Source organism: Globicephala melas, chromosome 3 (genome assembly GCF_963455315.2).
Source record: "Globicephala melas chromosome 3, mGloMel1.2, whole genome shotgun sequence".
NCBI classification, from domain to species: domain Eukaryota; kingdom Metazoa; phylum Chordata; class Mammalia; order Artiodactyla; family Delphinidae; genus Globicephala; species Globicephala melas.
This window is the reverse complement of record NC_083316.1, coordinates 117,690,239-117,709,844: the sequence shown is the minus strand read 5'-3', so window position 1 is coordinate 117,709,844 and position 19,606 is coordinate 117,690,239. Positions and strand designations below refer to the sequence as shown.

Below are 19,606 nucleotides of genomic sequence, written 5' to 3'. Positions count from 1 at the left end.
TTTTTTTTGAGCACAGGCTCCGGACGCGCAGGCTCAGCGGCCATGTCTCACGGGCCCAGCCGCTCGGCGGCACGAACCCGTGTCCCCTGCATCGGCAGGCGGACTCTCAACCACTGTGCCACCAAGCAAGCCCTAAAAGTGCACAATTTATACTTACCTCTCTTCTTCCAAAATAGTTTCAGTGATTTCTTTATAGTAACATTTCTTGATTTTAACTTCCAATATCTCACTTAAAGAAATGATGCAGCCTTTTAGAAAAGAGCCTATCCCTCTCCTTCCCATTGCACGATTATTTTCCTGGGTACAAAATGCAACATAAATCTCCAAAACTACAGGGGAATAATATATTTTGCTTTGCAACACAAACTCACTAAGCATGGTCTATGTACTGAGGCACTTGTTCCCACTTCTGTACTTATCACATCCCGTAATGACGGTTGAAGGAAATAGTCCCTAGAAAGTTTATTTGCAATAGCTCACTGAATTTAGTGACGATTTCTCCCCTTTGTTTAAAAATATTTTTAATCATCTAATAAATTTGGTTGGGGGGTTCTTTTTCAAAATACCTGATAGCCACATTTCTGCCTCATAGAGTGTCAGTAACATTATCCTCTCCCCCAAGTGATTGTACATCTGAACACTTCAGAATGTATGAAATATACTCCCACAGGACTGCACAGACCTTTATATGCAAAACACCACATAACACAACATTATGCTAGAAAAAATGTGCTCTTACCTAATACTCAAAAGGTCCCAGTAAACAAGATTACCTTGTCATCAACTACTTCCTGATACTAATCAACTGATGTACTGAGTTATACTAAAATGTTGTATAACAAGTATAGAAGTAGTTAATTGCAGACTAGATTACTTCTAACTGAATTTTTCAGCAGACCCAATAAGTAAAATTCACTACTGGTCTAGGACTTGAGTGTATGAGATGGTTGTTTCATAAAGCCAGCATCCCAAATCTCCCACTTATAGAGCCCACATACACACTTTGAATGACTGCATCACTAACACAGCACATTAGAATTTGGGGTAAAAACATGCAATGGCCTATTTCACAAATGTTACTTATGACACTTGAATGGCATTTTATTTGATGTCACATTTTATTGGTTTTGGACAATGACCTTTAGTGTAGTATTAGACTCCATGCCTGTCATTGATAAAGATCTCAGTGAAGCCTGACACACACACATTTCATTCTTTAGGCATCCATCTAACCTTCTACCAGGACCTGACTTTAACAGACAATTGTGGTTTAAATAGGTCAAAAGCCATGGAGGTTTTCAAGGTCACCAGGGGGAGTTACATGGAAGCAGAAGCAAGGCACAGAAAAATTTTTCAAGAGCCTTTTATAGATCTGATCTAAAGAGAGTCCTGAGAAAACAGAAGTGTACTTTCTTAAGAACCTCATGCAATGAGAAAGACTTAACAATTCATTCTCATTTATAAAATACATGAATTAAGAACACCATGTGGAACATAAGTAGAAGGTATAAAAATGCGATTATCCACTTATTCACAATCTTGTCCATATGCTTTCACTATAAATATGATGCCAAAACCTATATCAATAAGCGTTCCATGTTAAAGAATCACCTCCGAAATAAACGATTAATCTTGCTTTACCACTTAAAAGGGTTTTTTTACCCATCTTCAAATCACTTATTTCGCAAAACAATAAAGAAATTTACACAAAATATACTTCTTCAAAGAATATAAAGATAAGTGAATGACTGAACTCACCTGAATACTTTGGGCTTTATCCTTACATTCATGAAAATCTATGGATGTTAACAAGGGATCCTTATTCTCACAGCTCTCCTGGCTGATGAGCGTGTCCGCGTAGTTGGGCTGCGGGAAGATCACTTGACTCCCCCGCGAGTCCGCGGTGAGCGAGACCTCGTGGGAATAGGTCTGCAGGAAAGCCCGCACCCCGTCCACACCCACAAAGTGAGAGACGGGCACGCCCGGCAACCCGCCTCCTGAAGCCTGGAGCAGGCGCGACGTGTGCCAGCGCCTCAGCCTGAGCGCCAGTAGAACGACGACAAGGGCAAGAAAGACGCAGGACACCGCGGCCACGGCCATCACCAGGTACAGCGTGAGGACGGAGTCGCCAGAGTCGTCGGAGCGCTCGAGACTCCCCAGGTCTGCCAGCACATCTGGGATGCTGTCAGCCACAGCCACCGTGAGTGTGACTGTGGCGGAGAGAGGGGGCTGGCCGTGGTCCTGGACCGCCACCACCAGGCTCTGCTTGAGCGCGTCTCTGTCCAGCAGGGCCCGCGCTGTGCGCACCTCGCCAGTGTGCAGCCCCACTGCGAAGAGTCCTGGATCGCTGGCCTTGAGCAGGCGGTAGGACAGCCAGGCGTTCTGGCCTGAGTCTCTGTCCACAGCCACCACCTTGGTCACCAGGTAGCCAGGCTCTGCAGAGCGGGGTGCCAGCTCTACACCCGTGGAACCGTCGGTGGGGAGGGCGGGGTACAGAATCTCAGGTGTGTTGTCGTTCTGGTCCAGCACGAATATGTCCAGTGACACGTTGCTGCTGAGCGGTGGGTCCCCGCTGTCACTTGCAGTCACTCTCAATTGCAGGTCATGAAACTGCTCATAGTCGAAGGAGCGCAATGCATACAGGACTCCAGTATTGGAGTTGATGGAAACATAGGAGGATACAGATGGCCCCTGGAGAGTATCTTCAGATACGGAGTATGTGACACGGGCGTTCTCGTGGCTGTCAGGGTCACATGCAGTCACAGAGAAGATGGAGGTGCCTCTGGGGTTGTTCTCAGGCACAAAGACGGAGTAGGAGGAGTGGGGGAAGGCAGGTGGGTTGTCGTTGGTGTCTGCCACATTCATGGATATGTGAGTTTCCGTTGACAAGGGCGGGCTTCCACCATCTGTGGCTTTCAGTGTGATGTTATATACAGAAAATTTTTCCCGGTCTAGGTTTTCTGCTGTCACCAATCTATAATAATTGTCTATTGACCTTTCTAATTTAAAAGGCAGATTTTCTGAAACAGTGCAGGTCACCTGACCATTTTTCCCAGAATCTCGGTCTTGAAGGTAGAAAAGAGCAATTACTGTTCCAGGAGGAGTGTTTTCAGGGACTGAGCTGCTTACAGATGTTACAGTCATTTCCGGGGCATTGTCATTCACATCTAAAATTGTGATCAGTACTTTAGCCCTTGTCATGCTACCAGCACCATCCTGAGCTTGAACTTCCATTTCATAGTAGCCAGATTCTTCATAATCTAGGCCATCTAAAGTTGATAATTCTCCTGTGTGGGAGTTCAGCTGGAATATCTGTAGAATTTTTGGAGTTATTTTCCTAAAAGAGTATGTCACTTCCCCATTGACTCCCTCATCCAGGTCGATAGCATTTACCATGAGTAGTCTTGTGCCCACTGGCACATTCTCAGGGACAGTTACTTGGTACTGGGGCAAAGAGAAGACTGGCGCATGATCATTCACGTCCACCACTGTTACTTGGACACGGGCGGTTCCGGATCTGGGTGGATCACCGCCGTCAGAGGCTGTGAGGAGGAGGTGGTGAGCTGTCACTTCCTCCCGGTCCAGCACGCGCTCCAGCACTAATTCCGGATATTTAGTTCCATCCTCTCCAGTTTGCACAACCAGGGAGAAGTGGCGATTGGGGTTGAGATGGTAGCTCTGGAGAGAGTTCGTGCCCACATCCGGATCCCTAGCCTCATTTAACGGAAATCGCACCCCAGGAGCTGTATTCTCCATTATTTTCACATTCATTTCTTCCGTCAGGAATTTAGGAGTGTTGTCATTAACATCCATTATTTCCACTTCTATAGGGTAAAGATTCATTTTATCTTCCATCAGGATGTTAAAGTTCACCAGACACCGCACGCTCTGCGCGCAGAGCTCCTCCCGGTCTATCCTGCCCGCGGTGACCAAGCTGCCGCTTCGCGGATTCAGAGCAAAGAGCTGCGTCCTACCTCTGGAGACGATGCGGACGCCCCGCTCCGCCAGCTCCCAGGGCTCCAACCCCAGGTCCTTGGCGATATTACCCACAAAAGACCCTGTGTCTGTCTCCTCCGGAATGGAGTAGAGAATACGTCCTGCCGAAACTTCCCTCTGGGTCCCCAGGAGGATGGAGAGCAGGATGAATCCTCTGTAGTCCCCGCCCCTCTCCCGAGCCGCCATTCTTGTTCTGCTCATCTTTAGACACTGGCCTATCTCCTGTTGTGTTTCTGGATGCCAGTATGTCTGCGTGGAGCCCTCTGTATTCGGAAAAGGAGCCCAGAATCCAGTGGTACAGAGGCCTGAGTTTAGTGCAGCTTGGAAGAGAATTTGTCTCAGTCTGGCGTTTCTTTGTGCTGTAAAAGCTCAGTGGTTCTGGCGGATCTTTTGAACCATTTTTCCCCTGACTGGTGAACAGCGGCGCTCAGAGTCCTTACTAAGTTACTGCACCATATTGAAGCAAAATAATTGATTTTTCAGAAAGTTGTTTTATCCTTCAAAATTCTCCCATTTATATTTCTTCAATTCATACAACTCTGATATCATTTAAAATTAAATTTTAAGCAACTGTGCATTAATGCAACAATGTTCATGGATGGATGTTTATTAATCCCAGATTTTTAACTCTCTGCTCTGCATTGCAATTTTGAAATGATTCTTAGACATTGCCTCACACCTTATTGCACATAGATAAAAATCAGTCATTGCAGATAAAAAAAGTATGATTTATTTTTAAAAGGTGTGTATACATAAGAAAGATGTTATGTAGAAAATTTTTATATCAGCATATACATTTAAGTTAATTCAATAATATTGAACATATACTATGTTCTAGACACCACCATGGAAGGCAGAGAGTCCATTTTTTAACATATAGAGAGATAATTTAATAACATTTTTCATTGAATGGAATCTTAGAGATTGTTTAGTCCAATACCTTCATTTTAATAATTTTAAAAATGAGAGGGAATTGCTTTATCCTTGACTATATAATGGTAGAACCAATGTAGGAATACAAATATCCTCATTCCCAGTCTCCTAAGAAGAAAAAAGGGAATCATTGTTGGCCTTGGCTGATGCTTTATGCTCAAAAAGTGCCATTAGAGATGAGGTGAGAAGCCAAGCAGCTCCAATCAGCTACAGAAGCAACTCATTTTATACAGAAGGCATAAATTTGCAGATTCTGCTGGCTGTGGATTCATAAGGAAATGAGTGTTGGCTTCACTGTTTCTTTTCATTATGCAATTTAAATAATCACCCTACCCTATAATTGAGAAAAGATGGGTCTCTAAACAGCCTTTGAGGATAGATGCAGGACTGTCCTGAGAGGATCCTTAGAGGTACTCACTGCTCCACTGATGTTAACGAAGTAAAACTCAATTGTTGATGGATCTGAGGTTACTCTCAGCTGGCAGAAATAAAACAAATTCCTTCCACATAGTTGCAGAAGAGAGAGACCTGTTCTGAAATGAAGACCTGGCAAGAAATCACCTTGCTTTGTAAATTATTTTCAGGCCTGGGGAGTAGCTAGTAGCACCAGAAGGGAGAACTAGAAGTGACACTGTAAAAGCTTAGCTCAGTTGGTGAGAAGTTCCTAACTAAGTAATCTATTTCTGCTCTCTGATGGCCTTATGTCAAAATACAGGAAATACTTTGAATGAAATGCCGTTTCAATCTATCAAAATAATTCACATCATATTTGCTTTCACCTAGTAGATAAAAGAACTTTTTTGTTGTTCAAAGGAACCAATATGAGTATTGTAGATTAATTACATAACCAGGAGTTTAAAACTATTAGTTTAGTAGCAATCTTGAATTTCTTGTTGATGTAAGCAAAGTATATGGTCATTAAAGATCATAAGTACTTGCAGATATTTTCAAACAAAACTTTCATGTCCATATATTATGGCTCCCAATGTCATAATTTTTTTTCTTCTTGATACTTCAAAATTCATAGCGTAATCTCACACTTGTCTCTTATTCTGTTTTTAAAAAGTCTCGATTAACAATACTTCTGGGTACCTTCTTTGGAGCTAAATAAATAAGATCTAGATAAAGGACACAATCAAGTTTTTAAAGTTACTTTACAACATAAAATTAAATATTAAAAATTTCTACTCAACCACCAAGAGGTGTTTAAATATAACATAAAACTACTGTATAAAATTGAAATAATGTATTTTCAAAGGGAGTATGTTATTATTGATTGAGTTATTGGGAAGAATCTTGACCTTCATTTGTTTACTTACATTAAAAAATTCTATGAAAAGTCTATTCATCTTCCCAGACAGTGAGTTATTCACCTCCTCTCCTTTCCTTATGGGACATTTTTTTTCCTGAAGATCCATTTGTTTGGAGTTCTGTTTAGGTTTTCATTCCCAGGCAAAGATGTAGGATTCTTCCAATGATTCTCTCTGAGATTTTACTTCTTCCCCTTTGACATCACTTGATCAGAATGGGTGGTTTTCACAAGTGATAAAATAGCCCAATAATTTGGTAGATTTTTTTCCTGGTGCTTCCAAATCATTATATGCTCAAAATCTCAGATTGCCTATCTTTTTAATAATGATCTATAGTATGTAAGTCAAAGAGCCTCAGCCACAACTTAGCCAAGTCCATGATTGCCAGGATTTAACACTTGTTCAGTCCACGTGAATGAATGACTATTGTGAGAGTAGAATCTAACAGTTTTTCTGTCAGTGAAATATTTTATTTGTTTAAATGAAATGTTCACGGGTAATTCAGATAAGAGAATAAAGTAAACTACCTAGTATCCCAGTTACTCAGCAGATAAGGAAATAAAATAAACCAGTCTACCAACCATGAAACGGTTAGTGAGTTTTGTTTTTAACAATGGAGGTACAAGATTAGTTTAAATCATCCAAAATTCGTAGTATACTAATAACATTTACACTCTCACAGTGTGTGAAACAAATCTTAATATTAAAGGCCATCTGACTCCCACGACCAATATCCAAGATTCAAGTTCTTTAAAACCTGAATTCTATTAAATTCTGATTAAACCATTAAAGAATTATATCACAAATGTCCAAACAAATTATATTTGAAATGTGTATGACTGGAATCTCTTGGTTAGTCATATACACCTGGAATCTTGAAATAAATAATTCTACAATAATCGCTGAAAGTAAATATCGATTTAGAAAAACATGCATTAATTATCCTTTAGCAGCTAACTTAAAGATATCAACTCAGTATTATCTTTCTTTACAAACACTGACAATTTCAGATTACAAAGGAAGTTCTCACTCATTTTCAAGATATATTCTGAATTGTCTACTTTACACGTGCATACCAAATTTAGATGCACAAATGGCAAATCCATTGTGTTATCAAATATTAGAATCCTAAGCTCAGGATTGGAAAATACCTTGGCTATCATGAAGTTCAACAACTCACCAAATTATATCAATATTACCTCCTGTATGCCATTAATCCCAGGACAATCAACGTCCTTTGGAAAAGCACCAATAATAGAATCTCCTACCTCCTAGGAAGTCCATTTTGTTAGAACAACTTAACTGGAAACTTTGTTGTTTTCTACTCACCAAGCCATAGTTTCATTCACACCTTTGGGCCATGATGATTTAGATTAATCATTCTTTTAAATGACAACCCTTGGGCTTCCCTGGTGGCGCAGTGGTTGGGAGTCCGCCTGCCTGCCGATGCAGGGGACACGGGTTCGTGCCCCGGTCCGGGAAGATCCCACATGCCGCGGAGCAGCTGGGCCCCTGAGCCATGGCCGCTGAGTCTGCGCGTCCGGAGCCTGTGCTCCGCAACGGGAGAGGCCACAACAGTGAGAGGTCCGCGTACCGCAAAAAAAAAAAAAAAGACAACCCTTCTTTCCTTAAATATTTGAATAGGGTTCCTACATAACAAAAGCTTTATTTTATCTGGGTTTAATATGCTAAATCATTTAAATTCTTATTTGAATACTATTAATCCTTCATTCTCCCATTCACTAGTCCTCTAATTTTAGAGCTGTATCTTGTAAGTGGACACTAATTACCACATTTAAAAACTCACTTTCTTTTTCTTTCTTTCTTTTTTTTTTTGCGGCACGCGGGCCTCTCACTGTTGTCGCCTCTCCCGTTGCGGAGCACAGGCTCCGGACGCGCAGGCTCAGCGGCCATGGCTCACGGGCCCAGCCGCTCCGCGGCATGTGGGATTCTCCCGGACCGGGGCACGAAACCCGTGTCCCCTGTATCGGCAGGCAGGCGGACTCCCAACCACTGCGCCACCAGGGAAGCCCAGATCTTAATCTTTTTAAATAGAGGCTGTGATTCAGTTTTTTCCACAGTATAAAAATAATCTCAGGGGCTTCCCTGGTGGCGCAGTGGTTGAGAGTTCGCCTGCCGATGCAGGGGACGCGGGTTGGTGCCCCGGTCCAGGAGGATCCCACATGCTGCGGAGCGGCTGGGCCCGTGAGCCATGGCCGCTGAGCCTGCGCGTCCGGAGCCTGGGCTCCGCAGTGGGAGAGGCCACAACAGTGAGAAGCCCGCGTACCGCAAAAAAAAAAAAAAATCTCAGATATGCCACATGATAGAAAAAAAAGAAAAGAAAACAACTAAGAAGTGAGATGTAAGCAACCCAAGGCACAAAGAGCTTGCCAAGAGGAGAGGAGTAAAGGAAATTCAGGGCATACATTATTACGATTTATTTTGGTGAAATTCGAGAAAACTAAGATTTAATAGACCTCTACTGATATAAAAGAAAAACCTTCTCAAAACTATGATTCACTGCAAAAGACTAAGAAAAATAAGCACTGATCAAAGAGAATTTTAATTTTTCCTGTTCGAATAAGAACAATAAAAGCAATAACCTCACCTGAACAAGGGAGTCTTGCTCTTTACAAAAATCTTCCTGAATCAAAAGAGGCTCGCTTTTCTCACAGCTCTCCTGGCTGATGAGCGTGTCCGCGTAGTTGGGTTGCGGAAAGATCACGTGACTCCGCGAGTCCGCGGTGAGCGAGACCTCGTGGGAATAGGTCTGCAGGAAAGCCCGCACTCCGTCCACACCCACAAAGTGAGAGGCGGGTAAGCCCGCTGGTACACCTCCCGAAGCTTGCAGCACGTGCGATCTCTGCCAGCGCCGCAGTCTGAGCGCCAGCAGCACAATGACAAAGGCAAGAAAGACGCAGGAGACCGCGGCCACCGCCACCACTAGGTACAATGTCAGACCTGAAGGGTCAGAGTCGTGCGGGACCTCCAGGCTGCCCAAGTCGGCCAGGACATCTGGGAGGCTGTCACCCACAGCCACTGTGAGAGTGACTGTGGCGGAGAGAGGGGGCTGGCCGTGGTCCTGGACGGCCACAACCAGGCTCTGCTTGAGCGCGTCTCTGTCCAGCAGGGCCCGCGCTGTGCGCACCTCGCCCGTGTGCAGCCCCACCGCGAAGAGTCCCGGCTCGCTGGCCTTGAGCAGGCGGTAGGACAGCCAGGCGTTCTGGCCTGAGTCTCTGTCCACAGCCACCACCTTGGTCACCAGGTAGCCGGGTTCTGCAGAGCGGGGTGCCAGCTCCACACCGGTGGAACCGTCGGTGGGGAGGGCGGGGTACAGAATCTCAGGTGTGTTGTCGTTCTGGTCCAGCACGAATATGCTCAGAGACACGTTGCTGCTGAGCGGTGGGTCCCCGCTGTCACTTGCAATCACTCTCAGTTGCAGGTCACGGAACTGTTCACAGTCGAAAGAGTGCAATGCATATAGTACGCCAGTGTCGGAGTTGATGGAGATATAGGAGGATAGAGGTCCCCCCTGGACGGTGTCTTCAGCTAGGGAGTAGGTGACCTGGGCATTCTCATGGCTGTCAGGGTCGTGTGCAGTCACGGAGAAGATGGAGGCACCTCTGGGGTTGTTCTCAGGAATGTAGACAGAGTAGGAGGTGTGGGGAAAAACAGGCGGGTTGTCGTTGATGTCTGCCACATTTAGGGAGATGAGCATTTCTGTAGACAGAGATGGAATTCCTTGGTCTGTGGCTGTCACAGTGATGTTGTACGAAGACACCTGCTCTCGATCTAGAACTGTATTCGTCACTAATCGATAATAATTGTCTACTGATTTTTCCAGTTCAAACGGCAGACTTCTTGAGATAGAACATGTTACCAGGCCATTCAGTCCAGAGTCTCGATCATATACTTGAAAAAGAACAATCACTGTGCCTGGCAGTGTACTTTCAGCAACTGACCTGCTTCCAGAGGTAACTACCACTTCTGGTACATTGTCATTCACATCCAAGATAGATATTAAGACTTTGGCTCTGTCTTGTAGACCTGGCCGATCCCGGGCTTCAACATCCAGCTCATAAAAGCTGGAGTCTTCATAGTCTAGATTTGCAGAAGTTGATATTTCTCCAGTCAAAACATTCAAGCAGAAAGTCTTTGAGATCTTTTCTGTTATCCTCACAAAAGAATACGTTACTTCCGCGTGGGCTCCTTCATCCTGGTCCCTGGCATTTACCGACAACACTGGCGTACCTACTGGAAGATTTTCAGGAACACTCACACGGTACACAGACTGAGTAAACACTGGAGCGTTGTCATTTGCATCTAGGACAGTAACCAGAATTCGAGCCACACCTGAGCGGACAGGGTCACCGCCATCCACGGCAGTAAGGACCAGGCGGTGAATGGCCTCTCTCTCCCGGTCCAGGGCGCGCTCCAGCACAAGCTCCGGGTATTTGGGCCCATTGGCTTCGCTTGGCACGTCCACTGAGAAGTGACTATTCCCGCTGAGCTTGAAGCCCTGGAGAGAGTTCACTCCCACATCCGGGTCATAGACCTCCATTAGCGGAAACCGAGAGGATAAGGCTGCGTTTTCGATAATTTTCACTTCCAATTCTTCCCTTAAGAATCGGGGTGCATTGTCGTTAATGTCCACTATTTCCACTTCCACGGGATAAAGATTCAATTTATCCTCAACAAGGATGTTAAAACTCACCAGACACGGTTCGCTCTGAGCGCAGAGCTCCTCCCGGTCTATCCTGCCCGCGGTGACCAAACTGCCGCTTTGCGGGTTCAGAGCGAAAAGCTGCGTCCTACCTCTGTGGACGATGCGGACTCCGCGCTCCGCCAGCTCCCGGGGCTCCAGCCCGAGATCCTTGGCAATGTTGCCCACGAAAGAGGCTTTGTCCAGCTCCTCAGGAATGGAGTAATGGATCTGCCCGGCCCCGGCCTCCCACAGCGTCCCCAGGAGCATGAAGAGCAGGAGCAACACGCTGTAGTGCCGCCGCCTTTGCAGAGCCGCCATTACTGGCTCGTTCTGGACTTCCCTGGGATTACGAGTAGGGTGAACAGGTTCGCATCAATTTTGGGGCTTCTCAGAATTGGAGGTCAAGGTCCATAAACAAGCCGCGATCAGATGCGAAGCGTTTTAGGACAGAATGTCTGCGCAGCTGCAAAGCTTTGGTGTAAGTTGTGCTTTGTGCTTTGAGGATATAACTCGAGTTCTCACTGCTTTCCTTGCCCGGTTGGTGAACAGCGACGCTTAGAGTCCTAACTTAATACTGCACGGTTCCGTGGAAACCATTATACACAGGATCTTATTTCTGCTAAATCTGCATAGATGACACTCAATATTTCTCTCCCCAAGAATGAAAAGCACTTGGAAGAATAAAATAGCGTATTTTGAAATTTTTTATATGTTCCCTGGAGTGACATTTATTTCTGTGACATTTCTTGTGGCACTGGAGAACACAGATACGTTTACACTTTTCTATAAATCTTGAAACCCACACTCCACCATCATTTATATTTGTCTCATTTTCAATAAGGGTACCAACAACCACAAACATGTTTGGGACCAATCCACCACTAGGTCACAAGAGTTGCCATTTTTAGACGTCATTACCTATTTTTATCAACATATAGATTAAGAACTGCCCTAATTTAGCCAATATTTGTTTATACCCTCAAGAACATGCAAAGGAAGTGAAAATATATAGGCTACAGTGAAAAAGTATTCTTATATTTATATTATATATAAAACATAGTTTAGGACTGACTACACTGAAACCATGTAAACCACTTAATTGTCTAGATTATATATAAATAATATGTCCTACAACGAGAATAGATACTAGCATATTAAAAATGTTTCAGGACATATTGTATTAGAATTAACAGAAATTTCAAGATCATCACTAAGCGACATTCCATGAAAGAACAACTGCAACACAGATTAGTGAACAAAGAATTTCTAACAGCCTCCCCATACCCATTCTATGTCCAGAAAAATCAATAAAACACCAAAAAGAAAAGCCCCACAAAAAACAGGGCATACTTAGCCTGTATATTTTTGACCTCTAAAATAGTGAATCGAAACCTAATTATACTTATGGGAGAAAAAGGTTTTGAAGTAACTCACCTGTTGCAAATTGACTGAATTACAAGCAATTTGGGGATTGTCGTTACTGGTACTTTCAAGCCAAGAGGCTTCATTATACAGAAGATCTCGTGGTAGAGCATTTTCAGGCTTTATATTGAGAAATTTAAACTCGGTCTTTGAGGAATGTGTGGCGCACACAGATTGTAGGAATATGGTAAAGCCCCTTCCCCATAGTTGGGGAGAACTCCGGGTCCAGTTTTGGAGCAAAAATTAGTCTGAAAGCAACTCCAGGTGGCAGGGCTGGAGGAGCGTCGCAAACTCAGGGCAACCGCCAGAATCACTGCCAGGAGGAAGAGCACTGAGATCAAGGCCAAGGCTACCACCAGGTAAAACTGCAGCTCAGCTTGGGGGTCAGTGGGCTCAGAGTGGTCACTGAGGTCCGGCAGCGCCTCCTGCAGGCTGTCCGCGAAAACCGGGAGCAGCGTGGCGGTGGCCGAGAGGGGCGGCTGTCCCCCATCACGCACAGCAACCAGCAGGCGCTGGCGGGCCGCGTCCCTGTCGCCCAGGGCCCGCGCAGTGCGCACCTCGCCCGTGCGCAGCCCCACGCTGAAGAGTCCGGGCTCGCTGGCCTGCAGCACGTGGTAGGACAGCCAGGCGTTGTGTCCAGAGTCGGCGTCCACCGCCACCACCTTGGTGACCAGGTAGCAGGGCTGCGCGGCGCGCGGCACCGTGTCGAAGAGCGCCGAGCCGTCGGGCCCCAGCGCCGGGTACAGCACCCTGGGCGCGTTGTCGTTGCGGTCGCCCACCAGCACGCGCAGGCTCACGTTGGCGCTGAGCGTGGGCGAGCCGTGGTCGCGGGCCTGCAGCGTCAGCTCGAAGGCGCGCAGCTGCTCGTGGTCGAAGGGGCGCTGCGCGAACACCACGTCGCTCTGCGCGCTCACGGACATGTAGGACGACAGCGCGCGCGGCTCCAGGTCGCTGGCCACGATGGAGTAGGAGATGTGGCTGTTGGGCCCCAAGTCTGGATCTGAAGCGCTAACTTGGGCGTTGGAGGCGCCGGGCGGGTTGTTTTCGGCCACGTGGACCACCTAGCAGGCCTGGTGGAAAACCGGAGCGTTGTCGTTGACATCAGCGACTTTCAACGTGACACTTCTTTTAGAGGAGAGGGGCGGCTTGCCCTTGTCAGTAGCTGTGATAGTGACATTGTATTCTGGAGTCTTCTCTCGATCTAAGGCTCTATCTGTCACCAGCTTGTATGTGTTTTTTGTATCTTGAACTATTTTAAATGGGAAATTTCCTTTTAGTTGGCATAAGTTTTCCCCATTAAATCCAGAACCTAGATCATGTGTTTTGATCAAGGCAACCACAGCCCCCAGCTCAGCATCTTCTTGTATATATTTAGATTCAGAATCCAGGGTTATCTCGGGAGCATTGTCATTTTCATCCAAAATACCTATTTGTAGTTTGCAATGCGCAGTTTGACGTCCACCATCCTTTGCTTCCACCCCAGTTGTGTAGCTCCCTCTCTCTTCAAAGTCCAGTCCTCCACCAGTGGTGAGTTCCACTGTTTCACTGTCCAGCTTGAACAGTTGTCTCACTGCCTTACCAATATTGATAAAAGTGTAGGTGATCTCAGCATTGATGCCCTCATCCAAGTCAGTGGCCATCACTCTTAGCACAGAGGAACCCAGGGGTAGGTTCTCTTGAACACTGACCCTGTACATGTCCTGGGTGAACACTGGGGGGTTATCATTTGCATCTGCCACAACTACCCTGATTTGCGTAGTGCAGCTTCTGGCTGGCTCACCCCCATCCACAGCCGTGAGGACCAGGTGGTGGCAGGACTGCTCTTCTCTGTCCAGGGGAGCCTGCACTACCAGTTCTGGGTACCTACTGCCGTCTGGGTTCTCCTTCCGGATCAAAGAGAAATGAGGGTCAGGGTTGAGGTAGTATTGCTGCAGGGAATTGACACCTACATCTGAATCTTGTGCAGATTCCAGGGCAAAGGTGGCTCCAGTTAGGGCCAGTTCACTGATTTCCGGCTCAGTGACATTTCGGCTAAAGGTCGGTGGGTTGTCGTTGACTTGAATCTCCACGGTTATATGAAAAAGTTTAAAGGCTTTTCAGCGACCATTTCGAATTCCAGAACACACATCCACTTCCTGCCACAAATCTGCTCTCGGTCTATACGATCGCTCACAAGTAAGTCTACGTTCTCGGTGCTCACTGTGAAGAATTTCTTCTCTGCACTAATCCGCAGGTTCCATGTACACAAATCTCGCACGCCAAGCCCCAGATCCTTGGCGAGGGTCCCCACCAGCGAGCCCCTGGCCAGCTCCTCTGGAATAGCGTAGCGGACTTGCTCCGAAAGCGCCAGGCGGAACAAAGACAGCAGGAAGAGAAACAAAATTCGCCTCCGCCCAGCCTGGCGCTTCGACCCCAAGTGGTTTCCCATCCCACTCGCTGCGCCTTTGCCTTTCTGATCCCGAAGAGCTGCGATCGCTAAATGATCCCAAGAATTTCTGAGCAGGAGCTACTCCTTGGACACGTCTTGGCAAGCAGATTCTCGGATAGATATTTCTGCCGCAGAAAACCTCAGAGAGTGCACAGTTCGCGGGATTCCGCGGTCCGCAGGCGATTCCTTTGCTTCAGGAGGAGCTGGATACTTTGTTCAGTACTAGCCAACAGCTGCACCCCGCGCCTCGGCTGCAGAACTGCACTAGTGATTACTAAATCAGTTCCAAATATAGAGCCAGCTAGAAGACAAGTCTACTGTGTCCTCATACAGATACTCATTCATCCCATGTTATAAGGATTTTAACATTTTTAAAATGTACTGTATCTTCGTTCTCGCTGTCATTTCTTTGAACTTGAACTTTATCCATCCAAATCAGGTGATTTTTATTCCTCAAAGCCAGAGGTATCTTGCTGAAGATGTTTATTGGCGTCGTCATGCTTTTAGTTTCCATTTTCATACAGTGGCCATAATAACATCTTCCCTGCGTACCTCAGTAAAATTGAAGACCAAATAAAGTAATATGTAGAAAGTGATACAAATGAAAGTGTTGGTTGTGACAGAAAGTGTAATATGAAAATTCTTGAAATATCAGCTTGATATGTATTGTTATTTCACTCTATTTCCTTTTCTTCCAACTTATAAAAGTTATAAATCTCACAGCTTTTAGTTTTATCCTATGCATTGCTTTCTTCTGTCTTTATAATCTTCTTCCCAAAATAACTGATAGATAGCAAGGAGATTGGTTGTCCTTATGAAATAGAAGTATGGTAAAGAATCAAGAAACTCTCTTTTCCTAAAATCGTAGTCATTTAATTAAAAATAGACACTTTTCCGTGTCTTTTTAATTAAATGACTATGATTTAAAACTATTGCACTAATTTTATTTGTCCACACTACATTACCATTGTCTTTAATTGTACTGTTTCTTCTCAAGTAGCTTAGCAATGGTGAGTTACTTGGATTTTGGGGGTGAAGCATGAGTCCTTATAATGATATATTCCAAAGAAAGTAATCTATGTTGTCCACTTTTCCTTGGTCTCTGGGTTACTATCTGATCATCTCAACTCTTTGTATTGACACTCTTCCCTTAGCAATAAGCACTTCAGTTTCCATGTTTCTGATAGGTTTCTTAGAGTATTTATTCCATTTCCAAACTAGAAATCTTCATTCAGAAATTGGTTTTTTTTGTTGTTGTTTTTTTGGGGTTTTTTTTGTTTGTTTTTGCGGTACGCGGGCCTCTCACCGTTGTGGCCCCTCCCGTTGCGGAGCACAGGCTCGGACGCGCAGGCTCAGCGGCCGTGGCTCACGGGCCCAGCCGCTCCGCGGCACGTGGGATCCTCCCGAACCGGGGCACGAACCCGTGTCCCCTGCATCGGCAGGCGGACTCTCAACCACTGCGCCACAGGGAAGCCCAGAATTTTTTTTTTAACTACATAATATATGGTCAGTCTAAAACTTGGAAGATGTATAACAATGTAGAACTCATTTTATAGTGGAAAAGCACATTTATCCAGGATTCCAGACAGAAACTCATTGGCATCTCTATACAAACATAAAAAACACTACTGGGCTTCCCTGGTGGCGCAGTGGTTGAGAGTCCGCCTGCTGATGCAGGGGACACGGGTTCGTGCCCCGGTCTGGGAGGATCCCACGTGCCGCGGAGCGGCTGGGCCCGTGAGCCACGGCCGCTGGGCCTGCGCGTCCGGAGCCTGTGCTCTGCAACGGGAGGGGCCACAACGGTGAGAGGCCCGCGTACCGCAAAAAAAAAAAGCAAAAAAAAAAAAAAACCAACAAAAAAACCCCACTACTGACTCAAGACTGCTCCAAAATATGACTGAGCAAGTGCCTTTTTTTTTTTAAACACTGTGTGAGCACTTCAATTAGTGCAGGAAAGTTATCTTTTCAGAACACACATGAAGCTAAAGATTCAAGTATTTCAGAGTATACTATGTATAGTATATACACTCACGGTGTGTAGATCACGCATTTTATTATGTAAAGTCTATTGAAGTTTATAGATATAAAAGGTATTTTCTCCCATTGCATGAAAAAGTTAACCCAGGACACATACCCAAATCTATACAGTAATCTTTTCTTTAAAAAATAATGGAAAAGTGAGTTTTCATGTAGGAGTGAATGATATCAGTATTCAGTATTGATCATACAGATTCTCTTGTTACTCTTTGGATGACTTCACTATTCAGTGAGTCTGTACATTGTACCCTGAGATCAGAATTGCCCATATATAAATATAATTAGATCCCCTTCAAATAAATGTTGAAAAAATAAAAATCAAGTGGTCCTAGGTTCCCAAATGTATGGTAACCCTTTCATGTGGTTGAGTAATGTAACCTACTGTTCCATTAATAATATTTTATTGCCATTTTCCCCATTTATTCATACTTTGCAGCTGATGTTCAAGTTGTTGAAAGTACAAAATTTTAAAGATTGAAAAATCTTTTAAAAATAAGGATCTGAAAATCATCTTCAGCAAATCATATGCAAAAATGAATAGCGTACATAGTTCTTCTATTACACAAGACATATTCGTGAAATTTGAGACACACAGACCAGCATTTCATAAGAAAAATCTCATAGTTTAAGATGAGCACATCCCTGAGAAATAGTTTTTTAAATTTCCAAACCATTTTAAAGTCGTGTCAGTGAAAATTTAATTAACTATCAAGTTAAGAGGAAAAAAAGGGAATTTTATTCGAGCTGAACTGAGGATGATAACCCAGGAAGCAGCTTCTCAGAAAGCTCTGAGAACTGCTCTGCCTGTTAGAAGTTGAAGGCACAGTCAAATACATTTTTGAGACAAAGTATCGTTTATCAAAATGATATACTGATAGTCTGTGTAAAGTTCACCAAGGATACATAGTCCAGGTAATTACGTACAAAGTGAGCAGAAAGTCACCGTGACCCTCTACAGAGCTGGGAAAGAACACTATTCTTTTAAGAAGTTACAGCGCTAGCATCAGGAGAAAGAAAAAATATTGAAAGAAAAAATACAGTCAAGCAGGCATTCTCATTTCTGAGGAGCTCTGGTTAATGTGTAATATAGATGTACACTGCACATTAGGGAGGGAGGAGGCCCAAACAAACACAGAGAATTTTATCCTTAATTTTTCTTGTCCTGCCTTACTTTATTTCATCAGTTGAATTGATTTTCCAAATACAAATCTTAAACTCTTCTAATAAAGCAGAATTGTAGCTGCACTTGCAGAAATGCAAACATTCAGGTCAATATTGATTCTGAAAAGTGGAGGGGTTATGTGTAACCAGAAGATGCCAGGTGTATGGTATATATGTATTTAATGAACTGGTATCTAATTATTTGGCGATTTTAAACTGCATCACAGAATTTATTCTAAAGCATAATTCAAAGGATCCTTTGATTTCTTCTCTAAACAATTACACATGTCCAATTATTACATGGGTTAACCCAAACTTTCCAGATTTCAGAATGCCACAGACATTATCATCACTATAAATTTAATCTGTCTTTCTGATACTGATCACGCAGAAGTTTTCTATATTCTTCCACTGATTTATGCAAATTATTAGTACCCTTACAAAAACAGCAGGTACTAAAATACCAATACTGCACAATACTTTCTCCAAAACATATGTGCTATTGGTGTTTAGGCAAATATTCAAAAGAGAACATTACATCTAACAATTTGGATGTTCTAATCAAACAACTCTTCTATTAACAAACAGTTCTGGTATAAGAAAGCCTTTGGATAAAGTGATTATGTATAACCACTTTCTTTTAAAATACTTGGAGCTTCCTTAAAAAACTACAAATAGAACTACCATATGACCCAGCAATCCCACTACTGGGCATATACCCTGAGAAAACCGTAATTCAAAAAGAGTTATGTACCAAAATGTTCATTGCAGCTCTATTTACAATAGCCCGGAGATGGAAACAACCTAAGTGTCCATCATCGGATGAATGGATAAAGAAGACGTGGCACATATATACAATAGAATATTACTCAGCCATAAAAAGAAACGAAATTGACCTATTTGTAATGAGGTGGATGGACCTAGAGTCTGTCATACAGAGTGAAGTAAGTGAGAAAGAGAAAGACAAATACCGTATGCTAACACATGTATATGGAATCTAAGAAAAAAAAATGTCACGAAGAACCTAGAGGTAAGACAGGAATAAAGACACAGACCTACTAGAGAATGGGCTTGAGGATATGGGGAGGGGGAAGGGTAAGCTGTGACAAAGCGAGAGAGAGGCATGGACATATATACACTACCAAACGTAAGGTAGATAGCTAGTGGGAAGCAGCCGCATAGCACAGGGAGATCAGCTCAGTGCTTTGTGACCGCCTGAGGGGTGGGATAGGGAGGGTGGGAGGGAGGGAGACGCAAGAGGGAAGAGATATGGGAACATATGTATATGTATAACTGATTCACTTTGTTATAAAGCATAAACTAACACACCATTGTAAAGCAATTATACTCCAATAAAGATGTAAAAAAAATACTTGTTTCACTTAAGCCTATGGATATCAGCTATAGTTTCTAAAATATCCACATATTATAGAAAAAAGACATTAAAAACAAAATATAATTTGAAAACAAACGGAGAAAGCATCAATTATCAAATCAAGTTAATCTGTAAATAGAGCAAAGAATGATTCACTATTTACGTACTTAACCGATTTTGAATGGGGCAGAAAAATGATGGAAACAAATGAAGAAAATGCTCCAAACATAGTTACAGAA

General features: G+C 44.0%; 2 protein-coding genes across 8 annotated transcripts in view; both read right to left on the bottom strand.

Moving 5' to 3' along the window:
- LOC115844238 (protocadherin gamma-C4) overlaps positions 1–19,606 on the bottom strand; it is a 177,557-nt gene that overhangs the window by 121,216 nt on the left and 36,735 nt on the right. The window contains exon 1 of one of the 7 annotated variants that reach the window (XM_060296343.1): positions 8,848–11,429. The exons of 5 other annotated variants lie outside the window; for them this stretch is intronic. In XM_060296343.1, coding sequence (XP_060152326.1) covers positions 8,848–11,262 — 2,415 coding nt within the window. In that variant the 5' untranslated portion in view covers positions 11,263–11,429. Of the gene's footprint in view, positions 1–1,758; positions 4,351–8,847; positions 11,430–19,606 lie in introns of those variants that run through there. One more of the 7 variants, XM_030841151.3, reaches the window with a different exon arrangement.
- On the bottom strand, positions 12,337–14,794 carry LOC115844241 (protocadherin gamma-B3-like). Its single transcript, XM_030841158.3, is given in 3 exon segments — positions 12,337–12,534; positions 12,537–14,446; positions 14,449–14,794. Coding segments are annotated over 3 exon segments (2,454 nt in total).